This window comes from Alosa pseudoharengus, unplaced genomic scaffold (genome assembly GCF_046254945.1).
Source record: "Alosa pseudoharengus isolate Yale_2024_CS ecotype anadromous, Long Island Sound unplaced genomic scaffold, YU_APseudo_1.1 YU_APseudo_1.1_scf_9, whole genome shotgun sequence".
NCBI classification, from domain to species: domain Eukaryota; kingdom Metazoa; phylum Chordata; class Actinopteri; order Clupeiformes; family Clupeidae; genus Alosa; species Alosa pseudoharengus.
In genome coordinates this window covers 19,835,722-19,858,949 of record NW_027468881.1, presented here as the reverse complement: position 1 = coordinate 19,858,949, position 23,228 = coordinate 19,835,722, and the positions used below count along the sequence as shown (strand labels likewise).

The window sequence follows — 23,228 nt, the reverse complement described above, 5'->3', positions numbered from 1 at the left end:
CCCCAGAGTAAGATAGGATACCCTTCTCTTCTCTATGGGTGCGATAACCCAGTCTGACACCGTTAACCCAATTTAGCATAATTCACTGGAAGTGGGCTATGTAGCTAGTCTGTAGCTAAAAGGGAGCTTCCTTAATAAGTGTCTTATTCACATTTACTAGCACTGGGTTGGTACTTTTCTCAGGACCTACTGAGGGTGTCTAGCCTAGAAAACCCCAGCAGATAATGACCATCTCACAGCTGGGCCCCATCCACTGTTATGAAGATGCTATATGGGTGCTATTGGCTTCTTGCAATCATGTGGACACTCATTCTGCAATCATGTGAAAACACATTCGCCACGTACAGGAAAACTGAGTAGATGCCCAAGGTATTCTATGGATTTCGTCACAGCTGTCTTGGTGCATACAGTTTTTATGTAATATTGATTGGCTTATAATTTCATGTCGTACATAGCCTTTGTCTCAGGAAGCTCCTAACCTGAAATGAATTGAGAGACCTTAAGGCAGGGGTCTCAAACTCAAATGAGCTGGGGGCCAATTCTGCCAACGTCATCTGATTGGAGGGCCGGCTATTTCTGAAAATGCAATGTTCTTTTTTTCAAATACCACACAAAACTGCAAACAGAAAGTGCACGTGTTTTTATCTAGTTTTAGACACCTGTGCTAGCAACCTTAGCTTATAAATAAAATAATGATAAAATAAATATTAATACAAATTATAAAACAAATGAAAAGCATAAAAACAGGTATGTGTGTGTTTCACACCAAATAAAAATATTTTCCTCAAATAACTTTTTTAAACCTGGCAAACTATAGGCGTCATGGTTAAGAAAGCAACACTATTGGATTTTTATATCAAAATTTCAAAAGGCCATGGCTTGAAAGTGGTCAGAGATAAAGTCCTACTGTAAATGTAAAAATCTTTGAGTAAAACAAAAGTTTATGAAGGGGGTAAATTTACCCATCTAATTTGCCACTGGATGGCAAGCACCTCAAATTATGCACCTTTCAATAAATACTGGATGAACATATTTGAGCAGGTTTACTTTACTTTTTTCATATTACCCACATAACAAATTAACAGGAAAACACCTAAGATGTATACCAACACCTAAGATGTATATGGTTTCTAAACCACAAGGCCTACAATAAAGTATTCTGGTTAAATGAGTTCCTATCGCGGGTAATCGGAGTACCCAGAAGTTCGCATCATATTGCGGGTGACTTTGTAGTTTAGAGCCCTATTTCTATAACCCTGCTGTCTGTACCACGTCCATTGAGGACACTATCATCACGATTACCACTGCAACCTCCAAGCTATGTTGGGCAGAGGGTCGAAATAAGCATGGTATGCTTATAGTGGACACCGTCGTATACACGCAGACGCACCTCCATTCAATAGACGATCGATCATAATCTCCAAAAGGATATTCTCCTTCAGATTTAGAATAGGTGAATAACATAGCCTATCTATAACACGTAAACGTTTTTCAACATTCGGTGTAGGCCTATTTCTGCTTAATTTCTGCTTCAACTTATGCAACACTATGGCCTGCATCGCTTCCGCGTCATTACAAATGCACGTCTTTGTGTTTCTCGCGTGTAATACAAGTATTTCCTGAAAACTTTGCGCGGCGATTTTGGGTTTGAATGAAGCTCTGGATGTCTAGCACATAGTGGAGCAGAGTACAAATGAGATTTGTCACCGTACTTGGAACTATCGTCTATTTTAATCAGTATCGTTGTTTGTCACAATTAAAAAGTCTCAAGGGCCGGATTACATTATTATTTTGACATACGTCGCGGGCCGTAATTGGGCCGGACGCGGGCCGGACTTGGCCCGCGGGCCGGGTGTTTGAGACCCCTGCCTTAAGGGGACATCATACAAAAACATCCTGCTTTAGATCACTGACTTAGCATACGTATTCCAAAAGCAGTGTGTGTTGAGTCATTTTTATGATTTCTCACAGCTATACCATACTGAACTGATATTTCATGTGGTTATTGAGTACATAAACTTTCTTTTCTTGTTCCTCATATTCTAGGCTGCCCAGAGAAAGCTACGACAAGCAAGCACCAATGTAAAACACTGGAATGTTCAAATGAACAGGTTAATGCATCCAATTGGACCTGGAGGTAAGCCACAAGCTTTTGCTATGCTGCATGATGCCTTTGTTGTTCTATATGAGTGGATGTGGGTAGGCCTGTCGCGATATTCAATAAATCAATTAATCGCATGATAATTAAAATTAGCTCGATAATTTTTCTGGCCGCGATAAATGCCATTTGCATGCTTGTTTGTTTTCCTCGTCTCTCTCTCGGGTCCTTAGAGTAACGATGAGTGAACCCTCATGTCAGTCACTTATCAGTCGCATGGTGTGTGGGGAGGCGGGACTTCTGGCGTAGCCTACCACAGAGTGCAGCTAAAGAGCCGCGTGAGAAGTATCCGGTAGGCACTAGGCAGAGAGAAAGCTAGTTGGAGTTCGAGACAAAAAAGATGGAATAGGTTTCTAAGCCTAACGCGACAGCTGCAGTGTGGGAGCATTTCGGATTTAAACCGAATGCCCGTGGTGAACCACTGCACGTGTGCGAGTCGGTGTGTCGCATTTGTTGGAAAACAGTCGCAATTAAAAGCGGCAACACAACAAACATGCATATGCATCTAAAACACAATCATCCGCTGCAGTTTTCCCAGTTGGGGAAAAAAAAACACAACAAGTGGGCCGTCTTCCTCTTCCCGAGGAAAATTCTCAGAACGACAATATTATCGCTTATCGCAATAATTTCTGAGACAATTTATCGTCCAGTAAAATTTGTTATCGTGACAGGCCTAGATGTGGGATGCATTCAAATACATTTTCATATTGAATAATGAAATGGTTCAAGGTGTTCTTTGGGTCAAGTTATTGAAAACTGTATGTCTTCCTAAAAACAAATCACAACAGCTAACAGTATTTGTTGTTGTTAATGGCACGTCTTGAATTAGTGAATATAGAAATAGTAAACAACTTTCAAACCAAAGGTTCTCTTCACTTCACTGCAACTAGGTCATGTCATGGTACCTTGTGGTTTAGTGAGTGTTATAGCGTTGGCAGTGTCATTTGCAATAGGTTTATGCAAAACTGTAGTGAGATGTCAGTTCACAAGGATAATTTAGCAGTGCTAAGTAGGCTTACTTTTAGCTGTCCCAGTATGGTTGTGGTTATGATTCTGTCAGATAGCCCTGGGCAAGTTCCCCAAAAGTTGTTTTGTTAAATTTTGTCTCCACACTAGAAGTGCATCTGATTTTTTTTTTCCCGGCCAGTTTTAAAAGGGCTGTTGATTTCTCTTTATTTTTTATTTTGTAGAATACAGCCATATACCTTTATGTTCTATTGAGAGAGATTTATGTTATCTATGAGATTTGTTATATTATATATATAATATGTGTGACAGTTGAAATATGAAACTGGACAAATGTATTGTAATTGTAATGGTGAATATGATCATAAGGAATACCTTTGTAATGTATTGATTGCAAAGTTTCACAACATCTCTGTACCTTTTTTAGAGAAGCGACCCTCTATTGGAAGCTCTTTCTCCAGCTTCAAAATACCCTCCCAGAAGGACCCAGGTCTGCGGCTGCGTGTGAAGTCGGAGGAGCCGGATGAGGAGAGTAAGGAGAACGTGGACCGCAGCTCAGGTCTCGAGGAAGAGAGACGCCTCTCCCAGTCGTTTAATGGCAGTATGAGCATGGACATACCATGAGAAGCTACATGTAGAAGTATCAACCTGCAACTACAAAGAACAGTATCCACTGTGCATCTTTTAAACTGTCTCTGTGGACTAGTTTTGGGACAGACTCGAACATGCAATGGCCAGCACAATTGCACTGTTCTAATGGGAGGAGTAGAGTGCCTCAGCATGCTGTCAAATGCATCGCTATTACACTGTGAGATATGTACAGTTAAGCTTTGTTATTGTGATGTAACTATTGTTACACTCTTAAAATGAATGTGTTGAAAATAACGCAACTTGTGTTGTTTTAACACATCTCTGTGTCCAGATAGGGACCACACAAGTTTGTGTTGTTTTAATTTGTTACACAAAATTTGTTACACAAAATGTGTTGCAAATAACGCAACTTGCGTTTAATCAACACAACTTGCGTTGTTTTTTTTTTTTAAACACATCTCTGTGTCCAGATAGGGACAACACATTCGTTTTAAGAGTGTACTAATTTCACTTATTTTCTATATGAAATAAAAATCACATTCCTAGCTTGTTTAAGGATAGCAGTGGCTGTTGTTCATTGAACAACGTATAAAGTATTCACTCAAAGGCAAAACACTGAGTTATGTATTCACTGCAAATTTGAGTTGCTGGATTTCAGGGTAAAGAGGAAACTACTATCTGTCTGCTTAATAGGAAATATTACTGATTTAGCATGTTCCTGAAAACAGCTTGAAAGCAGTCCATACTTTTCACAGCACTTCTCATTCAACAAACAGGTCAGTTGTGTAGGGAAACAAACCAGCAGTGTGATGTTTGACAAATGTAAAACAAATGGCAAAAATAACAGTCAGTAGATTGCATATCCGCTCTCCTATCTTGTAATATTAAAGAAAGATAAACCAAATTCCAGCATTTGGATCCTAATCTTGATCTGGTTGATCATATAGGAGAACCAATATATGGTGACCTTGTTCCTTGTATGAAAATGGGAAATAAATTGGACTTTTTAAATAATATGGGTAGATGGGTACATAGAAAAGGAGAGTATACATGCCCTATACATGCAGGTATACTTACATTACATTACACACACACACTTACACACACACACACACACAAGGACAGACAAACAGACTTCCAGTCCACTATTTCACTTTCTATAAGTAGAAGAATTGTAAGTTCATAACAGTTCTTGCCTTTCTACCTTATGGTTGTCACTTTTGGTGCTGCAACAGACAGTTAATAGGCTAGGATATAGAGAACTGTTAGGGTTCAGGGCTACTGTGGTTTCTAGTTCAACTTCCTGTTTCCGCTATCAGACAACGTGTTACATTTCAAAGGCTTACGTTCCCCACCTCAGTAGAATCATCTATAAAGAATTAAACATGAAACGATGCACAGAGCAGTATAAATTCAGGGACAAACACCCACATGGTAGATTTGAGAGGAATATTGGTTTATGTATTTAGAATCCAGCAGTCAATTTAGATGACTGACACATGGTGACACCCTGTGGTGAAGAAGAGGAATGGCAATAGGAACCCCACTCAAGGAGGGGTAATCGTGCATGTCAGGGTGTTCTCAACCCTGAACATGATGAATGCAAGATAATAATAATCTAACAAATTATTGTACGTGCTAATCTTGAATGGTTCTTGACACATATTTTACATTTACATTTATTCATTTAGCAGACACTTTTAATCCAATGTGATTTATGCCAATTATATTACGGGGATTACATTGTCACTGTAGCTCCCAAAATGTTCCACTTTTTCCCCCGAAACAATATAATAGGCCTACATTAGATGAGATGAGTTGAGTTTAGAGAGCATGATCCTCCTTAGCAGGCCTACAAACAATGTGCCAGCATCCACAGACCCAATGAGTCGGTACTATAGTAGCCATCACAAGGAATTGCTCAGTTCACTTCTGCAGGAATGCAATGGACATGAAAACATGTGTTGTAGGCCTAAGCTACTGCACTTTACTGCAGAAGCAGTATTTTGGACATGAGACTGCATTCAGGCTAACTGCAGTACAATTGTATTTCCTTGTCTCATAACTATTGTTAGTTTTGAAGGGATGGCATCACCATACTGCGGTCATATCTTCTTTTTTTTTTTGCTTGATAGTCAGACTGCAGACTGATAGTGTAGTCAGACTGTCACCATCTGACTATCAACATTCTTGACCTTTGGTTTGACAACACAAACTACAAATGCTATTTTTGGGACTCTTTAGGAGGATTCGGAATGCGGGAAAGTGTGACCAGTAGGCTACCGACCAATCATCAAAAAACACAAAACTCTCATGGTTTCATATTCACTATACTACGCTGCCCCAGTGGCTTGTTGGAATCAGTTTGTGGATGGGGTGGGGTGGGGTGGATGAGGGTTTGGGTTCCTCCAAACATACTATACTCTATCACTAATTAGGTAAATGAAGTCTCATTTGTGCATAAAATGTAGGCCTATACATAGAATAAGTCTTATATTGTAAAGAGATACAAATTAGATATTGATATGAATTGTAGCTTCTGTCACACATGTCCAGAAAGTTCTGTATTTGTTTTGGCACTGCCCCTTCACCAGTACATTTTGTGTTTTTATTTCAAAAATTGTTGGTGAAGACTTTGTGTTGTTATGGAAATGTAGGCTATACTGTTTGGCTTGTCATAAGTTGAATCTAAAGAAAAGATACACACACATACATAAATTATTATGACCGCCGCGCAGCGAAGCGGCGGTCATATAGGTTTAGTCAGATTTTTTTTTTTTCTTTTTCTTTTTCGTTTTCGCATGCCCAAATTTCTGTCAATGATTCCCGGGACACTGAAAGACCGGGGTACACGAAACTTGGTGGGCATGTAACCCCACATGGATAGCATGGAACCATCGTTTTTCGTTTTGATCTGTAGCCCCCCCGCTGGACTGGACCCCCCGAAAGGAGGGTAGGGCAGACACAGTTTTCTGTAAATATCTCGAAAACCGTAGGGTTTAGGAGGACCATTTTTTTTTGTATGTTGATCTCAAGGGGCCACGTCAACCCATTCCATAACCACTCATTTCATGCATAGCGCCACCTAGTTAAACACAAAAAAGTAAAAATTAGGTGTTGTAATTGAAGGTATCTGTGACCTAACAAAGTCAAAACTTTACAAAATTGGAAGTGTAGGATCATTATGACACCCTCTGTATGCACGCCAAGTTTCGTGGAATTCCGTTCATGGGGGGCCACACAATAAATTAATTTATGTTACTATACACCAACTGGCCTGTAGGTGGCCGGAGACAGTTTTCTGTGAATATCTCGATAACCGTAGGGCCTAGGAGGTCCACCTTTTTTTATGTATGTTGGTATTAAGGGGGCATGTCAACCCATCCCATTACCACTTATTTTATGTATAGCGCCACCTAGTTAAAAATGAAAAAGCAAAAAAGTAGGTGTTTTCATCACAATATCTCTGGCTGACAAGGTCAAAACTGCACGAAATTAAAAGTGTAGGATCATTATGACACCCTCCGAATGCATGCCAAGTTTTGTGTACTTTCGTTCAAGGGGGGCCTTACAATAAAATAATTTATGTGTACATTTAGTGACGTACACCAACAAGGATTCCCGGGACACTGAAAGACCGGGGTACACAAAACTTGGTGGGCATGTACCCCCACATGGATAGCATGGAACCGTAATTTTTCGTTTTGATCTGTAGCCCCCCCGCTGGACTGGACCCCCCGAAAGGAGGGTAGGGCAGACACAGTTCTCTGTGAATATCTTGAAAACTGTAGGGCCTAGGATGACCATTTTTTTCCGTATGTTTGCCTCCAGGGGTCATGTTAACCCATTTCATGTGCACACATGTGCACAAACAGATACACACACACACACACACACATACATTCACAGTAATCATACGTATGACACATACTCACACAGTAGACATATGTACGCTTGCATGCACAGGCACATACGCAGGCACACAAGCACGCACACACACACACACACACACACACACACGCATAACATAAACATGTACATGCACACAATTCAAGAATTTCTCAGAATTATGAACAGGCAAGATGGAGGTGGGGTTGTATAAAATTAATTTTACATGTGAAATCTATGAACTAATCATGTTTTGGTACTTGTTGTCTAGCAGATATCAGTGAGAATTGAGTGTGGATAATGCAATTTAGTGAGACAGTTAGAATCATATAGGCCTTTCAGCATGATTTATTTTTGTGGAAAAAATGTGCTGGACTGGGCGGCGGTCATATTTTGTACTGCTCTGCGGTACATCTAGTTTTCATTTTGGTTAGGCTACTAAATTTCGCATTCATAACCCCAAAGCAATAAGAACACTCTATTGTAGATTTTGTAAGCTTTGTGATAGGCTATTGATAATTGTATACATGATTCAGTCTTTTGTACGATGACATTTTATATGGTACTATTTCGATTTTGTATTATGTGTGTTAATGTACCAAGGTATTTCCATAATAATAGTTTAAAAAGGTGGGCAGGGTCAGGGTCCTTTACTGTCTATGGCAGGGTCACACTCTATGGTCACACCAGAGAATGTCTAATAAGGGGAGAACCGCCACTCTCGGGAAACTTCCGGTTTCTGAACTGGTTGCAGTTCCTGTTCTGGTTCCACATGAGGGCGCTCACGAATAAGTGCAGAATGAATGGAGGTCTATGAAGCTGTACCCCTCAAATCCACTTTTCTCGGGATATAATTTTTTGGCCAGAAATTGGAATGTTGCATGCGAAAGAGGGGGCAGACAAAATATACACCGCTGAGTATTATATTTTTTGAGTCACTTATTTGTTCTAAAAAGCCTTTCAAATGCGTCAATGACGTCATTCATTAGCAGCAAGCTAGTGAGTTGTGGGCAACAACGACCCAACCTGTAAGAAATCGAAAGGACGTAAGTACTCGTTCATTCAACTTTTGACCTATAATCCATATTGATCTTGCAGAAACCACAATCCAATCTTCGATTTTTCAACGACAACCAGGTGAAAGAGACACATTTAGCCGTCTAGCTCCATAGACCCCCATTGTTTTTGCACTTATTCGTGATCGCCCCTAGCGGAACTGCAGCAGATTGCAGGTACAATGGAGTTAATAGGGAGTGATCCGGCTCTCCGTAAACGGGCTCTGGTCACACTAACTTACCCGGATATAAAAGGCAGACATTCTTTGAAGTCTCGCGATATTTAGTGTCCTAGAGAACCCACTATCCTTGCGCTCAGTGGAAGGACACGGCGAGGCCGAAGATTGTACGAGGTGTTCGGTGCAGAGGAGATTTAGGCCTGGGCACTTGACATTTCTCAATATAAACATGTTGTCGAGACTGGTGTTCGCTTCAGGTTAGTATATACATAAGATTGGTTTACTTAAAATCTAATTTCATAGCTTCTCAACTTGCACCATAGAAGGTCTAATAACGTCAGTTAACGTAAGTCTGCATCTGAAGGGTAACCATTAACGTAACGTTAATGTTACCAACATTTCGCCCAGCACAGAAGTAATGTTGCCAACTATTGGTGGTTCAATTTCATATTTCTTGGTAGAATCAAGAAACGAGAAAATAGTAGTTGTTACCCATTGCTACAGAAATTACCCTATGCAGTTTGGCCGACGCTTATGTACGCTGGCATTTGCTAACTAGTGCCCATGTAGGCTAACGTTAGCTAGTTAGCTCGAAGTCTACGAGCTATGTTAGCCTCTTAGCTTTGTGCCCTTGCAACGGCGACAAGTTTGACTGTTACAGCTGCTAGCACTTAAAATGAGTGGTCAGGTCTTATCGCTAACGTTATTCTCTGACAGAAACATAGAGGCAATAACAGTTGGTGCCATACACTTTGTCACTCTGTCTGCAAACTGTCGAGCATTTGCCGAGAAATGAGCCTGACGTCCCAACGCTAACGTTAAAGTACACTGTGTAACGTTAGCCTAATGTTACCTGTTATGAGACAAATTATCTTGACATGCTACTCTCTGTTGGTGACAGTCAATGCTTGCAGAAGTGCCCTGTCCAGTAGGTAGAAAATGCAATGTGAATTTAGGTGGTTATATGTTATATGGGTAGAGTTGGAGAACATTCAGTACATTGTAGTAATATTAGTGTGCTCAACGTCGTTCATTCATTGGCAGTTGTGTTGCTTCCTGAGCTTGTTTAACCTCTGCCTGAAGTTGAATGCCATCCCCAGATATCAAGAAAGGTTGTTTATTGCATGTAATAGTTATGCATACAATTGCCATTATTTCCCAGTGTAACATTGCTCGTGCTCTCCTTTTCAGCCCCTGTGCTTAAGAACAGTGGTTCCTTTGGAGCCTGGTAAGAGAAAAAATATTAATTGTATACATTTATTACCCCTATTAAGTTGATGTTGTTACAGCTCTTTTGATTTTCATGTCACATTGTAATTGTGAGATTTTGGTTCCTCCAGTGTGGTCCAGGCATCTCGTTCCCTCCATACATCCCATCAGAACAAGGCTCCAGTACCTCCACTGCCAGAGAAAGGGGGCCAGACCCGCCATGGAATCATCCCAGAAGAGCTTTTCACACTGCTGTACCCCAAGACTGGGGTGACAGGTCAGTTAAAGGGTGGCAAGTGGCTAAAAGTTAGACTCAGAGAGGTGACTTACATTCAACTGATAACAAGAATTTATGTTGCTATGTTGCTATACTCATGATAATGTCATGATAATGTCATGATGACTAAGTCAGTGAAGGATTTATCATTCCCCACTTCTGTCTGCTTTTGACCTTGAGTATGTTCAAAGTATTTGTGCACCGGGTTTGACTACAGACCCTTGGTCTGGATGGTTAATGCTAAAAATGTGCTGCAGCCTTAATGTGTTAATCTGGTTGTCTGTAGGTCCCTACATGCTGGGCACTGGTCTTCTGCTTTACATGCTCTCCAAGGAAATCTACATCATCAACCATGAGACGTTTGCTGCTGCCTGCATGGGTATAGTCATCGTTTATGGAATCAAAAAGTTTGGCCCTGATGTTGCAGCCTTCGCTGACAAACTGAATGAGGTCAGAACCTGAAGATCCATTTCTTTAGATGTCTTTGTATGTTGCCACCCCTAAGTAAAAAAAATAAAAATAATAAGTAGTTAATGGTTGCACATGGACTGGAGTTTTACATTTTCCATACTTACTGTGTACATTTTGTCATGTTTTCTGTAAAAACAAATTCATTGCCCTCTCCGTGCCCTCTGCATCTGTTCGTTATTAAGCGTCTTAAAATTTACTGAACAATGAAAACATTTTTGTTTTCATTCATGTGTTAAGACCTGGTCAATCAAGATGGAATAATATTTTTGTCAGCTGCCCCTGACATTGCATAGAGTTTTTTTTTTTTTTTTTTTCATGCAAACGGTCATTGAGGAAATAGAATCATGAATGGATCATGTAATAAGAGTGGTCACCTACAGTATAGCTACAGAAGGTTGACTCTTTTAGGTCGTCACTGGCCAGTGATGTGTTGGGGCACATTCATCTAATTAAAAGGTGTGAAATGGATGAAACTCACACTTGAATTTCGTGTCTGTGTTTGTGTAATCAGGAGAAAGTGGCTAAGGCACAAGAGGTGAAGAACATTGCTGTGGCCAGCCTGACCCAAGCCATCGAGGACGAGAAGAAGGAGCAGTGGAGAGTGGAGGGACGACAGATGCTCTTCGACGCCAAAAGGGTAAAGGCCTACACACACGGCCAACGACACAACCGTGATTTATGGCAGGCGACTGGCAAAATTTAATTGAATCTATTGTGTGTGAATGGGGAAACACACACAGCAAGTGGAACGACAGGGCAGCCGTTGCATTGCTCTAATCGGCCCCTTTCTATTTTTCAGGGCGATTTTGATTTGTCATAATAGAAAACAGCTGTCTGGTCAGTGTATCTCTTCTGAATCGATGGGTGATCGCGTCGCCAGTAGTGTGTGTAGTAAAGCGATTAACAGAATTCCACCGTTGCATTTGACGGTCACATCGACAGTCAAACGCAAGCGAAACAGAATATCTTGGAAAATGATTGTCGTGATGGGGCAATTCTTCAAATGACCTTGAAATGATCATGGTTGAAAGGATCATTACATGTGTTGCAGTTGCATATTACTCCTATCAGTGTTCTCAAATTCTGAGGTTGGGCCTGTTCTTCAGTTTCTATTTTTGTTAAGTGCTGTGGAAGTACTAGAATGTTGATTCTTGAAAGGTGTCATGTTTGAAATGGCAGAACACAGAAAAAAATTTTTTGAGGGGAAACACTGGCTATGCACTAAAGTGGTGAGTGTGCCTAAGTTCTTGGGCAGACTTAAGGAGGCTAAAAAACCACCTGTGTCTCTTCCATAGAACAATGTCGCAATGCTGCTCGAGACCAACTACAGAGAGCGTGTCCACATGGTCACCCATGAGGTGAAGAAGCGCATGGACTACCAGATCGAGCTGCAGAAACTGCACCGCCGCATGGAGCAGGAGCACATGGTGAACTGGGTGGAGAAGAATGTCGTCTCGAGCATCACCCCACAGCAGGCAAGACTGTCTCAAACACTCTCCCAGGGCATGGCTTTCTATGTGCTAACAAGATACTGTAGATATTGCTTTATAATATATCAACCAAGCTTGAAGGGATACTGCAATTCTCATTTGAACCCTCTAGAGGTCTCTCTTGTGCCGTTGAAATGGTTCTGTTTGAGGAAACATGGCGGAACAGTACAGATGAGATGAAATGAGGAAGTAGACAAAGTGTTTTGTCTGTGTGGGCTTGGCCTGCTGTCTCACCGATTCTGTGTTTGCTGTTTCTCTCTTGCAGGAGAAGGAAAGCATTGCCAAGTGCATTTCAGATCTCAAAATGCTGGCTAAAGTGACTCAGTCCAGGGCTACTGTCTAAGTGTCTTCGTGGAAGGCTCCCTCCCCCACAAACCCCAGCTCAACTTCACTTGAGCAAAATTGTCATTATTAATAAACTATTTCCTCTTAATAAAGGTCTGACTTGTCATCAAATCCATGTACATAAATGGTAGATATTAAATAATAAAACAATTGGTTGTTCACTTGTAGTGTAGTTTGGTGTATTTGTAGTGTTTGGAGTATTTGTGGTGTTATTGGGTTTTGATATGAAAACACACATTTTCTAATATCACAGATTAGTGGAGAATTGGGCATTGTTTGTTCAATCAACAACAAGGTTTTCTTCACAATGATGTATGTCAAGAGAGAAAGAAATTATTACATTAAAGCCTGACTCACCTGTCTCCACATTTAATCTTAAACAGGAAAAGGTGTCCTAATCAGTAGCCCAACTATCAATATCTATGGGGCTAATCTAACACAAATAATCAGGGAGGGAAATGGGGCTTACTGTACTGTGATTTCGCAAGAAGCTCACAAGCTGAAGACGCATTTCACTCTTATCTTGTAGGCCGCACACAGAAACCCTCCAGTTTGAACTTCCTTATAGTTATGAGAAGATCCATACGAATATTAAAAAGTAATGATGGGAAATAACTGCAATCATGCTCACAAAATATAATATCCATACAATTATTCTTATAACAAAACCAACAATATGATTCATTGTGATTGTACATAATGGCCGTGTTAGGAATTGTTAGGAACAATTTGTTCATAATAAATAATAAAGATATAAGATAATAAAAGACATCATCTATAAACCTTTGGTCAATTGGTGGCATATAGGCGTGCCTAAACTTTGCTCTCCAGTCACCTCAAGACTAGCTTTTTTCCACTCCGTTGACAGGTGTAGGCCTTGGTTCCGGTGACTTTCTGGCATTCCTGTGTGTTATCATGTGGGGTTTAGACTTTGACCCAGGCTTTTGTGAACAGGAAACCTGAGGAAATTTATTCTATTTCTCTGTGAGAACGGGTTGGATAAGGTCTTCAACATGAAAACGGGGTTGGAGGTAACAGATTCTTAAAATGGAGCGGTAAAGACGCACTTTACAGGTAATTTATCGATATATTTACTGATAGGATAACAAAAGAACAAAAACAAAGAGTTCATTACATTATTTAAAATGAAAACCCAACATTGTCAAGTTGCATTCGTTTTAATGGATAGCCTAAGTCATTGACTTGCATATTGTTTGAGGCTAAAATAAGTTGTGACTTCCATACAAAGATTTGGAACTAAATTTTCATTTTTTCTAATTTAGAATTTCTCTTTTCTAATCTTTAATTTCTCAACATCATGAGAGGAAACCTGATAGGCCTACAACAACCTGTTATTGCATATTGTTGTATGATTTATTTATTGTAGGCCTATATAAGGTCACTTCTTCAATCCAGAAAATGACTATGGCATCTTCATCAGCTTCAAACCCATTTTACTTTTTCTCATTTAAACAGGAAACAATAGCCTACCTAATCCAGCCATATCATATATAAACAACTAGTTTAGATTAAAGATTGTTGTTGTGATATGGGTTTGCAGGTGAAAACTACAGCAGCCAGCTTTTGTTCAACCATTTCACTGGGTTGTGTCATCAAAACAAGGAATGTATCGGAATAACAGCTCCCATGGGCTCCCCTTCAGGTATGGAATATCTACTATAGCCTTCGTACAGTGATGGACAGAGCAATTCAGCAGTAACTAGAGGGTCATTTCTATAGTTTCACTCTAAAACAACTGGTCAGTATCATGCTGTCAGAAAAGCAGTCCTATATTGTATGAAGACAATAGTCCTAAAAAAGGAAAATGAGAGCTGTGATATACTGACTGGTATGCTATCCCATTTACAAGTCCACCACCTGTCTGCCATTACAAGCTTTTTTTGCTTTTAGCAAACCTGGTACACATTGTTTAGAGAAGCTAGTGTGTGGCAGTTTGAGAGACATACAGTATGTGCTTACTCAGAGATATAGTCTACACAACAGTTGTTTTAAGTGTATGTAAACATATAGAGATGTCAAGATTTAGGCTAAAGATGTAGCCTAATCTTGACAAAATAGCATATTTGATTTGTAATTTCATAGATTGGAAATTATTGATAGATATCTTATTTTTATATTTGGACACTGAATGACTGAATTTTAAAATGCCACATCCCAACTACACTATTACATTGGTTCTGATGATATAACAGGGTGTATAAGGTACACTCTGTAAAGTATCATTCTGTGTTTTAGGGGCTATTCACCAGAGGAACCCTCATCCCGATCATCGATTTCCAGACCAAGTGCTAAATCCATTTACAGTGAGTACATACGTCAATAGGGCAGCGCTCCCATTGATACTGCAGAACTGTCCCTGATAACTGTTACTGTGTTACCATCCCAACCCCTCTGTTTGTGTGCCTTTTTTTTCAGTGCAAAGGAAAGAATATTCAGAGTCCATTACAAAGCGACCTGACAATTTCCAGCACAGAGTTGAGGTGTGGCTTTATTGTTTTTTATTGGACCAATACAGCTTGCAGCAAGAATACCTTTGACTATCACTGCAACTCCTTAACTTTTGCTTCTGTGCAACACACTAACATAAACATACTTACAGTTGTGTTCATAAGTTTACATATCATGTGCATACATTAGTCAAAGTTGACTAATTTGAATTAAAAAATATTTTAATTATTGCCTTAATTAAAAAAAAAAGTAGGAAAAATCCAACCTGTATGGACACCAATTTATCGTATTGTAAATAAATAAATAAATCAATAAATCAATAAATGTTCTTCCTTAAAATACAGGGGCCATAAGTATGCATACCCCTATGTTAAATTCCCATAGAGGCAGGCAGATTTATATTTTTAAAGCCAGTTATTGCATGGATCCACAATACTATGCATCCTGATAAAGTTCCCTTGTCCTTTGGAATTAAAATAGCCCCACATCATCACATACCCTTCACCATACCTAGATATTGGCATGGTTTTATTTCAGTTAGCCTAATAGCTGGTTTGATTTGCATTGAGAGATGATGTTATGGAAAGTACCCCATGCAAATCGTGAGATATGGTGAAGGGTATGTGATGATATGGGGCTATTTTAATTCCAAAGGCCAAGAGAACTTTATCAGGATGCATAGTATCCTGGATCCATGAAATAACAGGCCTTTAAAAAAATTAAATCTGGGGAAATGGGAATTTAACATTTAACAAGGGTATGTTTACTTATGACCCCTGTTTTTTAAGGAAGAACATTTATTAATTTACGAATCGATACATTATTCATTCACAAAGAAAATTGATGTTGGATTCTTCTTCATTTTTTTAATTAAGGCATTACGATTAATTTCCAAAAGATGATTTTTTATTCCTCTTTTTAGTCAACTTTAGCATGTGTATGTACAGGGTATGTAAACTTATGAGCAAAACTATATCTATGAAATTATGACTGCAAGTTCTGATTCATCATTCTACACACTGACTGTTTTCCCCAATAAGTATTCTCTCAATAGCTTGGTACATCTACATCTCTACATACAGTGTACTGGTCATGGCCTAAAAATCTTGATATTTTTTAGCATCTCATCACATGCGACCTGGATGGCCGGCCAGTACGAAATGTGGAGGACGGTTTGGGAAGTCTCAAACAGCTGGACTCAAAGGGTAAAGTGTGGGCCCAGGATATGTTTCTTGAAGTCCAGCGCAACAACTTACAGCTTAGTGACATTGAAACTAAGGTAAGCTTTGAAAATATTCTGCCTTTCCACCAGTAAAATGGAGGTAATTTCAGCAAGCCTCATGTCTGCTGTTGTCTGTAGGAAGAACTGGATTCCCTGCAGCTTGGCTCCATCACAGACACAATGGCCGTGTTGGACAGCTGCGCCTACAACTCCATCCTGACCATCACAGTGCAGGACAATCGCCGGAGGGCTCCACAGATCTTTATGTTCCAGTGCACAGAAACAGGGGTGAGCGCTTATTCTCAATATGGGATTCAGCCTGTATCTGCTTTTTTTTGCCCATATCGTCACCATCACAGTGTACCTTTTGTCTAACAACAGGGCTAATTGAGATGGAGTGGCTGAGTTAACAGGTGTTTGTAAATTCAAATTTTCCTGCTGTGTTGTGTTGTTGCCCAGGCCCAGGAAATCAAGGATGATCTTGATAAAGCTATACAACATGGAGGCAGTTTTGGGCCCGATCCGGGCATGCAGAAAGACCTGCATAGAGATATCAGGTTAGATGGAAAATATGGAACACAGAACTTGTGTCTTTAGCCAAACGACTCACTAACCATGTTCAGAATTACCTTGTTTGTGACCATTTAGCCTTTTTGTTTTTGTTTCGTGGTGTTTATATGTTTTAGAAGCAACTTGGAACACATAATTGGCCAAAAATACCCTGGAAATATACGGAATGTTGGGACACCTTACATGCCACCAGAGAGAACACCCTCTCCACCAGATCAACCCCCACCACACTGGAATGACATGAATGGTTATGGTACAGACAGCCCTGTATCCTGCTTATATGGGCATATTCAACACATACTTTCCCTCATAATGAATTCAGAAAAATCCCCTCAGTCAAACTGTTAACTGACACTGTTGTTCGACCAGTTATCTATGTCACCTTGAGTGAGGTAGCATCTCTGTTTCCCTCAGATGACCAAAGGATGCCACCCCCTAAGTTTGTCTTTGACTCCCAGCCCCCCTGGCAGGACCCAGGGCCGCCACCCCAGTTTGACCCCCAGCCCGTTCTCAGTGACACAGAGAGGAATGTGGTCAGTGTCTGAGCCCTGGGGACACCCACAGCTTATTATACACATAAAGACCTTAACAGCATTCAAATGATTTTTTTGGAATGTCTCTACAGGAGATATTGAACCATGTGCTCAACGACAGTGAGATATTCATGGGGCATGTTGCAGCTGCCACACAACCAGAAGAGCAGGGCAAGAAGAAGAAGAAGAAGGGCAAGACAAACACAGGTGGTGAGTCGGCCATTTTCAATGATCATCTCCCACTCTGGGGCACGTTTCCCAAAACCATAGTTGTTAACCTGTTAGCAACTTAGTTGGTTGGCAATGGGAAATTGCATTGCAACCAACAAAGTTGCTAACTTAGTTAGCAACTATGGTTTTGGGAAACGCGCCCCTGTATGGTCTACTGCAGATAAAAAAAAAGAGATTTATGCTGTCAGCAGTGAAGAAAAACTGAGATGTTGTTCTCTCCTTTTGCATCTTCTATAAAGGGCGAAGTAACTTACCACCGTTTGAGGAATATGCTATTTTCCTCCAGAAACTTAAATATGGCTTCAATCTTCTGGTATGTGTATATATCTAGAAAATATACTTATACTATATTACAAACAATATAAAGACATGCATGAGTTATTACATGAATGTAGTGTTGCTTGACCAGAATCTGTCCATTTCTTTTTAAAAGGGGAAACTGAATGGTGAGATCAACAACCCCAGTGCTTCGGACTTCGTCCACGTCTTTTTCCAAATGTTGACCTTTGTAAGTATCTGTCTTGACATGTTGCACATGCTTATGTGCTACTTCCTTGTTTTGTCTAATGAATCTCCATGTTTTACCTCTCAGACTGTTTGACCATTTTTGCTTACAATGTAGTTTTAGATTTTGTGTCCCCAATTGAAAACAACAGAGAGAATCAGGAAGTGTGTACACTGTCACACATTAACACACTGCACTAGCGCTAGTTAATAAAGGCTTTGTTAATTTATAACACCTTATTGTTCAATGGAGCACTGCTTGCCAGTTCAAACATCCAGTTCCGAGAATGCTGTCTATAAATCTTTCACCCAGTAGCTGTCGGTTTTATCTGAATAATAATTAGATACCATCTACTGAAGAGTCTGTACACAGTTTGCTCTAAAACATAAACAGAACAAATAATAGTGGACTCTCTTTGTTATAGACTGAACGTTACTGTGGATGGGATGTATGTACTCTTAATAGTCTTAACCCAAGCCCAAAAAAGAAGTCATACAGTACACTGCTGCAAGGGTTCTTAGAAAAACCAAGAGATCCGAACATATCACCCCCATACTTAAGTCCTTTTAGAATTGATTTTAAGTACTGTTGCTTGTGTTAGATCACTTAATAGGGTCCAAAGTATCAGGCAATTTTCCTTTTTAAAATGTTTATGTGTCCCTTATGTTCCTACTCATTCTTTCTGCTGTCTCTGGTCTCGGATGATGTAAAGCACATTCAGATGCCTTGAGAATAAAATGCGCTATACCAGAGGTGGATAAGTCCATCTTCAGAAAGCACTGAAGCTGGACTTTTCCACTTCTGCACTATACAAATAAAGCTGCCTTGCCTTAATACTCTCTTTACTCGGATTATGTCCTAGGTGGTGCCACGGTACCCTATGGATATACCACCATCAGTGTTGAACCCATTCCTGACGGAGCCAGCACTCATTCTCCTTAGTCAGACGGTCACCAATGAGGAGGATCAGCTCTGGAGAGCACTGGGAGAGTGTTGGAACGTGCCCAGGTACTTTCATCTGTGCTAGTATTATATATTATAGTATATATAGTATTAGTAAATAGTATATAGTACAGCAGTATATATACTGTTTTGAGAGATGGCCAGGCATTTGTTTGGCAAATAGTTCAATACCAATTTCAGACTAATGGGTGATTTGTTTACTGGGTATTGAAATGAGGTTTACTATCAATGATTTTACTTTTTTCCATTGACAATCATTAACAGGCAATTTTAGTAGTAAAAAACAAAACAAAAATATACAACAAAATAAAAATCACCTTGAGATTGGGCTTCATGTAAATATGTAATACATGTGTGATATGTAATAAATATATAAGTAACACTGCACAGGGACAGAACAAGCACCACAAGCTTATATTAAGTTCAATCATCAAGTAGAATATGACCATTTTAACTAAGGTGGAGAATTATAGTGAATATAGGTCGCTTTAGCTGTACGAGGGCAGTCATATTTTCCATCGTGTAGACATATCTGACTTGTAGCAGGGTTAGGCTTCACCCAGTTAATAGTGATCATTTTTCAAGCAATCATCACCAAAATATGCAGCATATGATAATACTGGCTAGTTAATGCTATAGCAGAGACACAGCACTCAAAGAATCCTTCATAGAAATGCATGGTGTTAGTTCGTAACGGCAATATGGCTTGTCTCTACACATATCCCACACCCTCCTGTATGCCTCCCCATTCACTTGAAAAGGACAAATAGCTGCCCAATAACTGCCCAAAGTGTGTTGCAATATGGCTGCCGAGTGGAAGGGACTTGCCTTAAAGGACTTCGTCTATAGTCACCTTTATTATTTGTGGGTTTATTGGATTTTACTTATTGTAGCCACATGAGGGTGTAGTACACTGGGTGTTAGTCACAGGTGTTCATTAATTAACTGGTAAAAGGGGTGGATGGCGGGGAGATACGGTTCTTACTGTAGCTGTAGCCAACAAAATGGCAACATACTGCACTAGTATATAGCAATACAAAACCCTTTGATATCACCAGCAGCACTGGGTTTGATTTATGTCAAACTTCAACTTTGCAATAAATCCAGCCGCATTTATTGTTTGGACATTGGATAATTGCTACACATTAAGAACACATTGCCATACAGAGGCTCATGGGATAGCCTCCACACTGGTTATTGGATAACAGGTGTTCAGGTGTTTTTTCCATTAGGAAAAATAGTGGTTCAAGGGGATGTCAATGCTTAAGATTTTCTTCAGTTCTTCCTTCATATCTTTCCAGAATACATTTTGATATACCTTTTCCAAGCAACGGGAATGTGGACCACAAGTATTAGAATAAGTAGGGACTGAAATAAGAAGAGGAGTCATTCTATCCAGTCACAGTGTAGTATAAGTGATAGTTTAATCAAGTTATGTTCATCTTGATTTTCTGTCTTTGGCTTCTCCAGCTCAGCTAGCACTGTGGATTGTGTGTGGATTGTGTGTGACCTGTGTGGTGAATGCTAGCACTAGCCATGCAGGAGGTTGGATTTGTTTCAGGTTTCCTTTCTTCTCCCTCGAGTTCTTCTACAGTATCTACTGGAGCCTTTGCTTCTGGTGCTGCAGCCATTGTAAATTGATGTTATTTTGAGTTTTTAGTTGTATGTTGGGATATTAAATATTCAGACTGATGGAACTCAACTTTTAGATTGCGGCCTCCAGCAAGGTCAAGTCTTTACACATACATTTCTGACTTCATCCTAGAAATAACTGGCCGAACAGTGACCAGATACCTCCTTACACCCCTGTGTTCTATGATGGCTGGGAGCCCTCAGCGCCTCCCCCACCCCGCAATCAGATCCAGTGGGACTCTAGAGGCAACAGCCAGAGACAGAGCCAGAGGTTCCCTCCCAAGGATGACATGCAGCAACACCCTGATCAGGTACACATCCAGACGATTTCATCAAACCCCTCAAATACGTAGCATGTGAATTCTTCATACTAATGAAACCAAAATGTACTGATTAATTCTGAGTACATATGGTGTATACCTTGATGTTCATCGAGCAAGACCAAGGACTAAATCGGTGTTGTGAATATTTCAATTTACCCCATAGAACCAAATGGGATGGAATTCGCCACCCCCACGGTAAGCAACTGACAATAGCAAATGTATGTTGTTATCATTTTAAGCTTAAAAAGCATACAAGCAACATATACAAACAATACAAATAAATAATACATTTATTTTTGCATTTTGTAGTTCAAATGATGCTCCCCTTTATATGCAAGTCATCTACGACTTCATGGCCAGGAACAGCCAAGAGTTGAGTGTTATGAAAGGCGATGTGGTCGAGGTGAGAGTTCTTATCCACAATCACTCTTTGACAGTAAAGCATGTTTAATCATGAGAAATCTATCAAGAAAACAGAGAAATATGTTTGGCATAGATGTTTCCACAGATGTGTAGTGACATGTGAATGTGCTTGCATTGCTCATAGGTGATAGACAAATCCAAACAGTGGTGGAAGGTACGCAACATCAGACATGAAGAGGGCCATGTACCCCAGAATGTTCTGGAACCTATGGAAGAACAAAGGGTGAGAAAAGTCTGCTGTTCTTTACCAAAGCAATAATGGTGCCGCATTTCATATCTTTTGAATAAGCTTTCAGATGTATATCTTCATGTTAACTAATAATGACTTCAAAGTAACTATCATAGTGTTTTTCCATCATTAAGTTTTCTCATCTTTTCCTCAGGAGATGCGGGCTCCTCTAAGTATGTCGTCCAAACCTGTAGACGTCAGGGGATGGTTGGAATACAAAGGCTTCTCTAAACTGTAAGATGTTTCATTTTGCCCACTGTGCTTGAAAAATGTGCTATATAATTAACACTTATTTACTTAGCTACAGGGATGGATTACTGCACGGGCCTACCGGGCCCAGGCCCAGGGGCCCAAGGGGTCAGGGGGCCCTGAAGCCCAAGCCTTTGCATGGAATCATTGCCTCAATATCAACAAATCAGGATGTAGGCTATGAATCTGATTGAATTTAGTATTGGCCATCCCCAAAATGCACCAGAATACAGGAAATCACATCAAACAAATTAAAAAAATTCTGGGGGAGGACCCCCAACCCCCCCTCCCTTCCACATATACAACAATTAGTGGGGGGCCCTTAATACATCTGGGCCCAGGGGCCCGAAAGTTCATAATCCGCCCATGCTTAGCTATGACATTTGCTATACATTTGAATTATATCTATGGAAGGCAAAAGTATTCAGTGACATGGTCTGCATTTGTGTGAACAGAACCGTGAGGACACTGGGCGTGCTGAGTGGAGAGCTGCTCCTGAAGATGACGCGAGATGAGATTAGGATGGTATGCCCAGAGGAAGGAGGCAGAGTATTCTTCCAGCTGCAGGCTGTCAAGTCCTCTCTCGCGGTGAGAATTAATTTGGCACACAAATGCTTCCCACAACAACAGCATTAATAGCTGACAGGGTGGTACTCATGCAGGGACACACATGACCTCTTGACTCCATGCATGACTTTTTGAAATTATAGTACATGGTGCATGGATTGAAATCCATAGTTTACAACAGGGTTTCCTATAAGAATGACATTCACCATTGCAGTTTTCTTTGGGGTTCTTCCCTCAAGTCATTTGAGGCGCAAATTTTGGTTTATCTTCTAATCTTTGTTTATCTTTGTTTTCTACAGTTGGCTGATGAGAATGACTACAACAACTACAATGGATACTAGCTAATCAGAACTATAATGCATTAATCATGATGCTGGCTGATCCAGCCTTGGGGACACCACAGAGGAGCAACAGATACCATACCATAATAATCACTGTTATTCAGTTGTAATATATCAAAATCATAGTCATGTCTCCAAGCAGCTGAACTCAAGTACCTTTGTGAGTGACTTTTATTTGTTAGGGGTGTCCATGTAGAATAATAATGAAAGGAAGCATCTGCTGAAAAGACATTGACTTTTATCAAGTCAACTGATTGCTCTTGCAGTTATTGTTTCACAATACAATTTTCAGTTTGTATATTTAGTAAAAAAAAGATCAAATATAAACATGACAAAATGAAG

At 40.1% G+C, this 23,228-nt stretch overlaps 3 protein-coding genes across 3 annotated transcripts in view; all 3 read left to right on the top strand.

Moving 5' to 3' along the window:
• The window catches only part of def6a (DEF6 guanine nucleotide exchange factor a), a 17,295-nt gene extending 12,967 nt beyond the window's left edge, over positions 1-4,328 (top strand). The window contains exons 10-11 of the mRNA XM_076275480.1: positions 2,047-2,137; positions 3,552-4,328. Of these exons, the coding sequence (XP_076131595.1) occupies positions 2,047-2,137; positions 3,552-3,748 (288 nt within the window). The 3' untranslated portion in view covers positions 3,749-4,328. The remainder of the gene's footprint in view (positions 1-2,046; positions 2,138-3,551) is intronic.
• A 4,613-nt stretch (positions 4,329-8,941) lies between these two features.
• On the top strand, positions 8,942-12,790 carry atp5pb (ATP synthase peripheral stalk-membrane subunit b). The gene is made up of 7 exons (XM_076276466.1): positions 8,942-9,094; positions 10,029-10,065; positions 10,178-10,323; positions 10,610-10,773; positions 11,306-11,431; positions 12,090-12,269; positions 12,550-12,790. Exons 1-7 carry the CDS (start codon positions 9,067-9,069, stop codon positions 12,625-12,627), a joined length of 759 nt encoding a protein of 252 aa, XP_076132581.1. The 5' UTR covers positions 8,942-9,066; the 3' UTR covers positions 12,628-12,790.
• Positions 12,791-14,254: 1,464 nt separating this feature from the next.
• On the top strand, positions 14,255-23,174 carry eps8l3b (EPS8 signaling adaptor L3b). Its single transcript, XM_076276873.1, has 19 exons — positions 14,255-14,292; positions 14,886-14,953; positions 15,066-15,130; positions 16,219-16,377; positions 16,459-16,608; positions 16,780-16,877; positions 17,007-17,143; positions 17,260-17,423; positions 17,516-17,633; positions 17,894-17,967; positions 18,088-18,162; positions 19,022-19,167; positions 20,888-21,065; positions 21,241-21,272; positions 21,387-21,480; positions 21,625-21,723; positions 21,884-21,963; positions 22,434-22,566; positions 22,845-23,174. The coding sequence occupies exons 1-19, from the start codon at positions 14,255-14,257 to the stop codon at positions 22,884-22,886; spliced, it is 1,950 nt and encodes a 649-aa protein (XP_076132988.1). The 3' UTR covers positions 22,887-23,174.
• Positions 23,175-23,228: the final 54 nt, after the last annotated feature.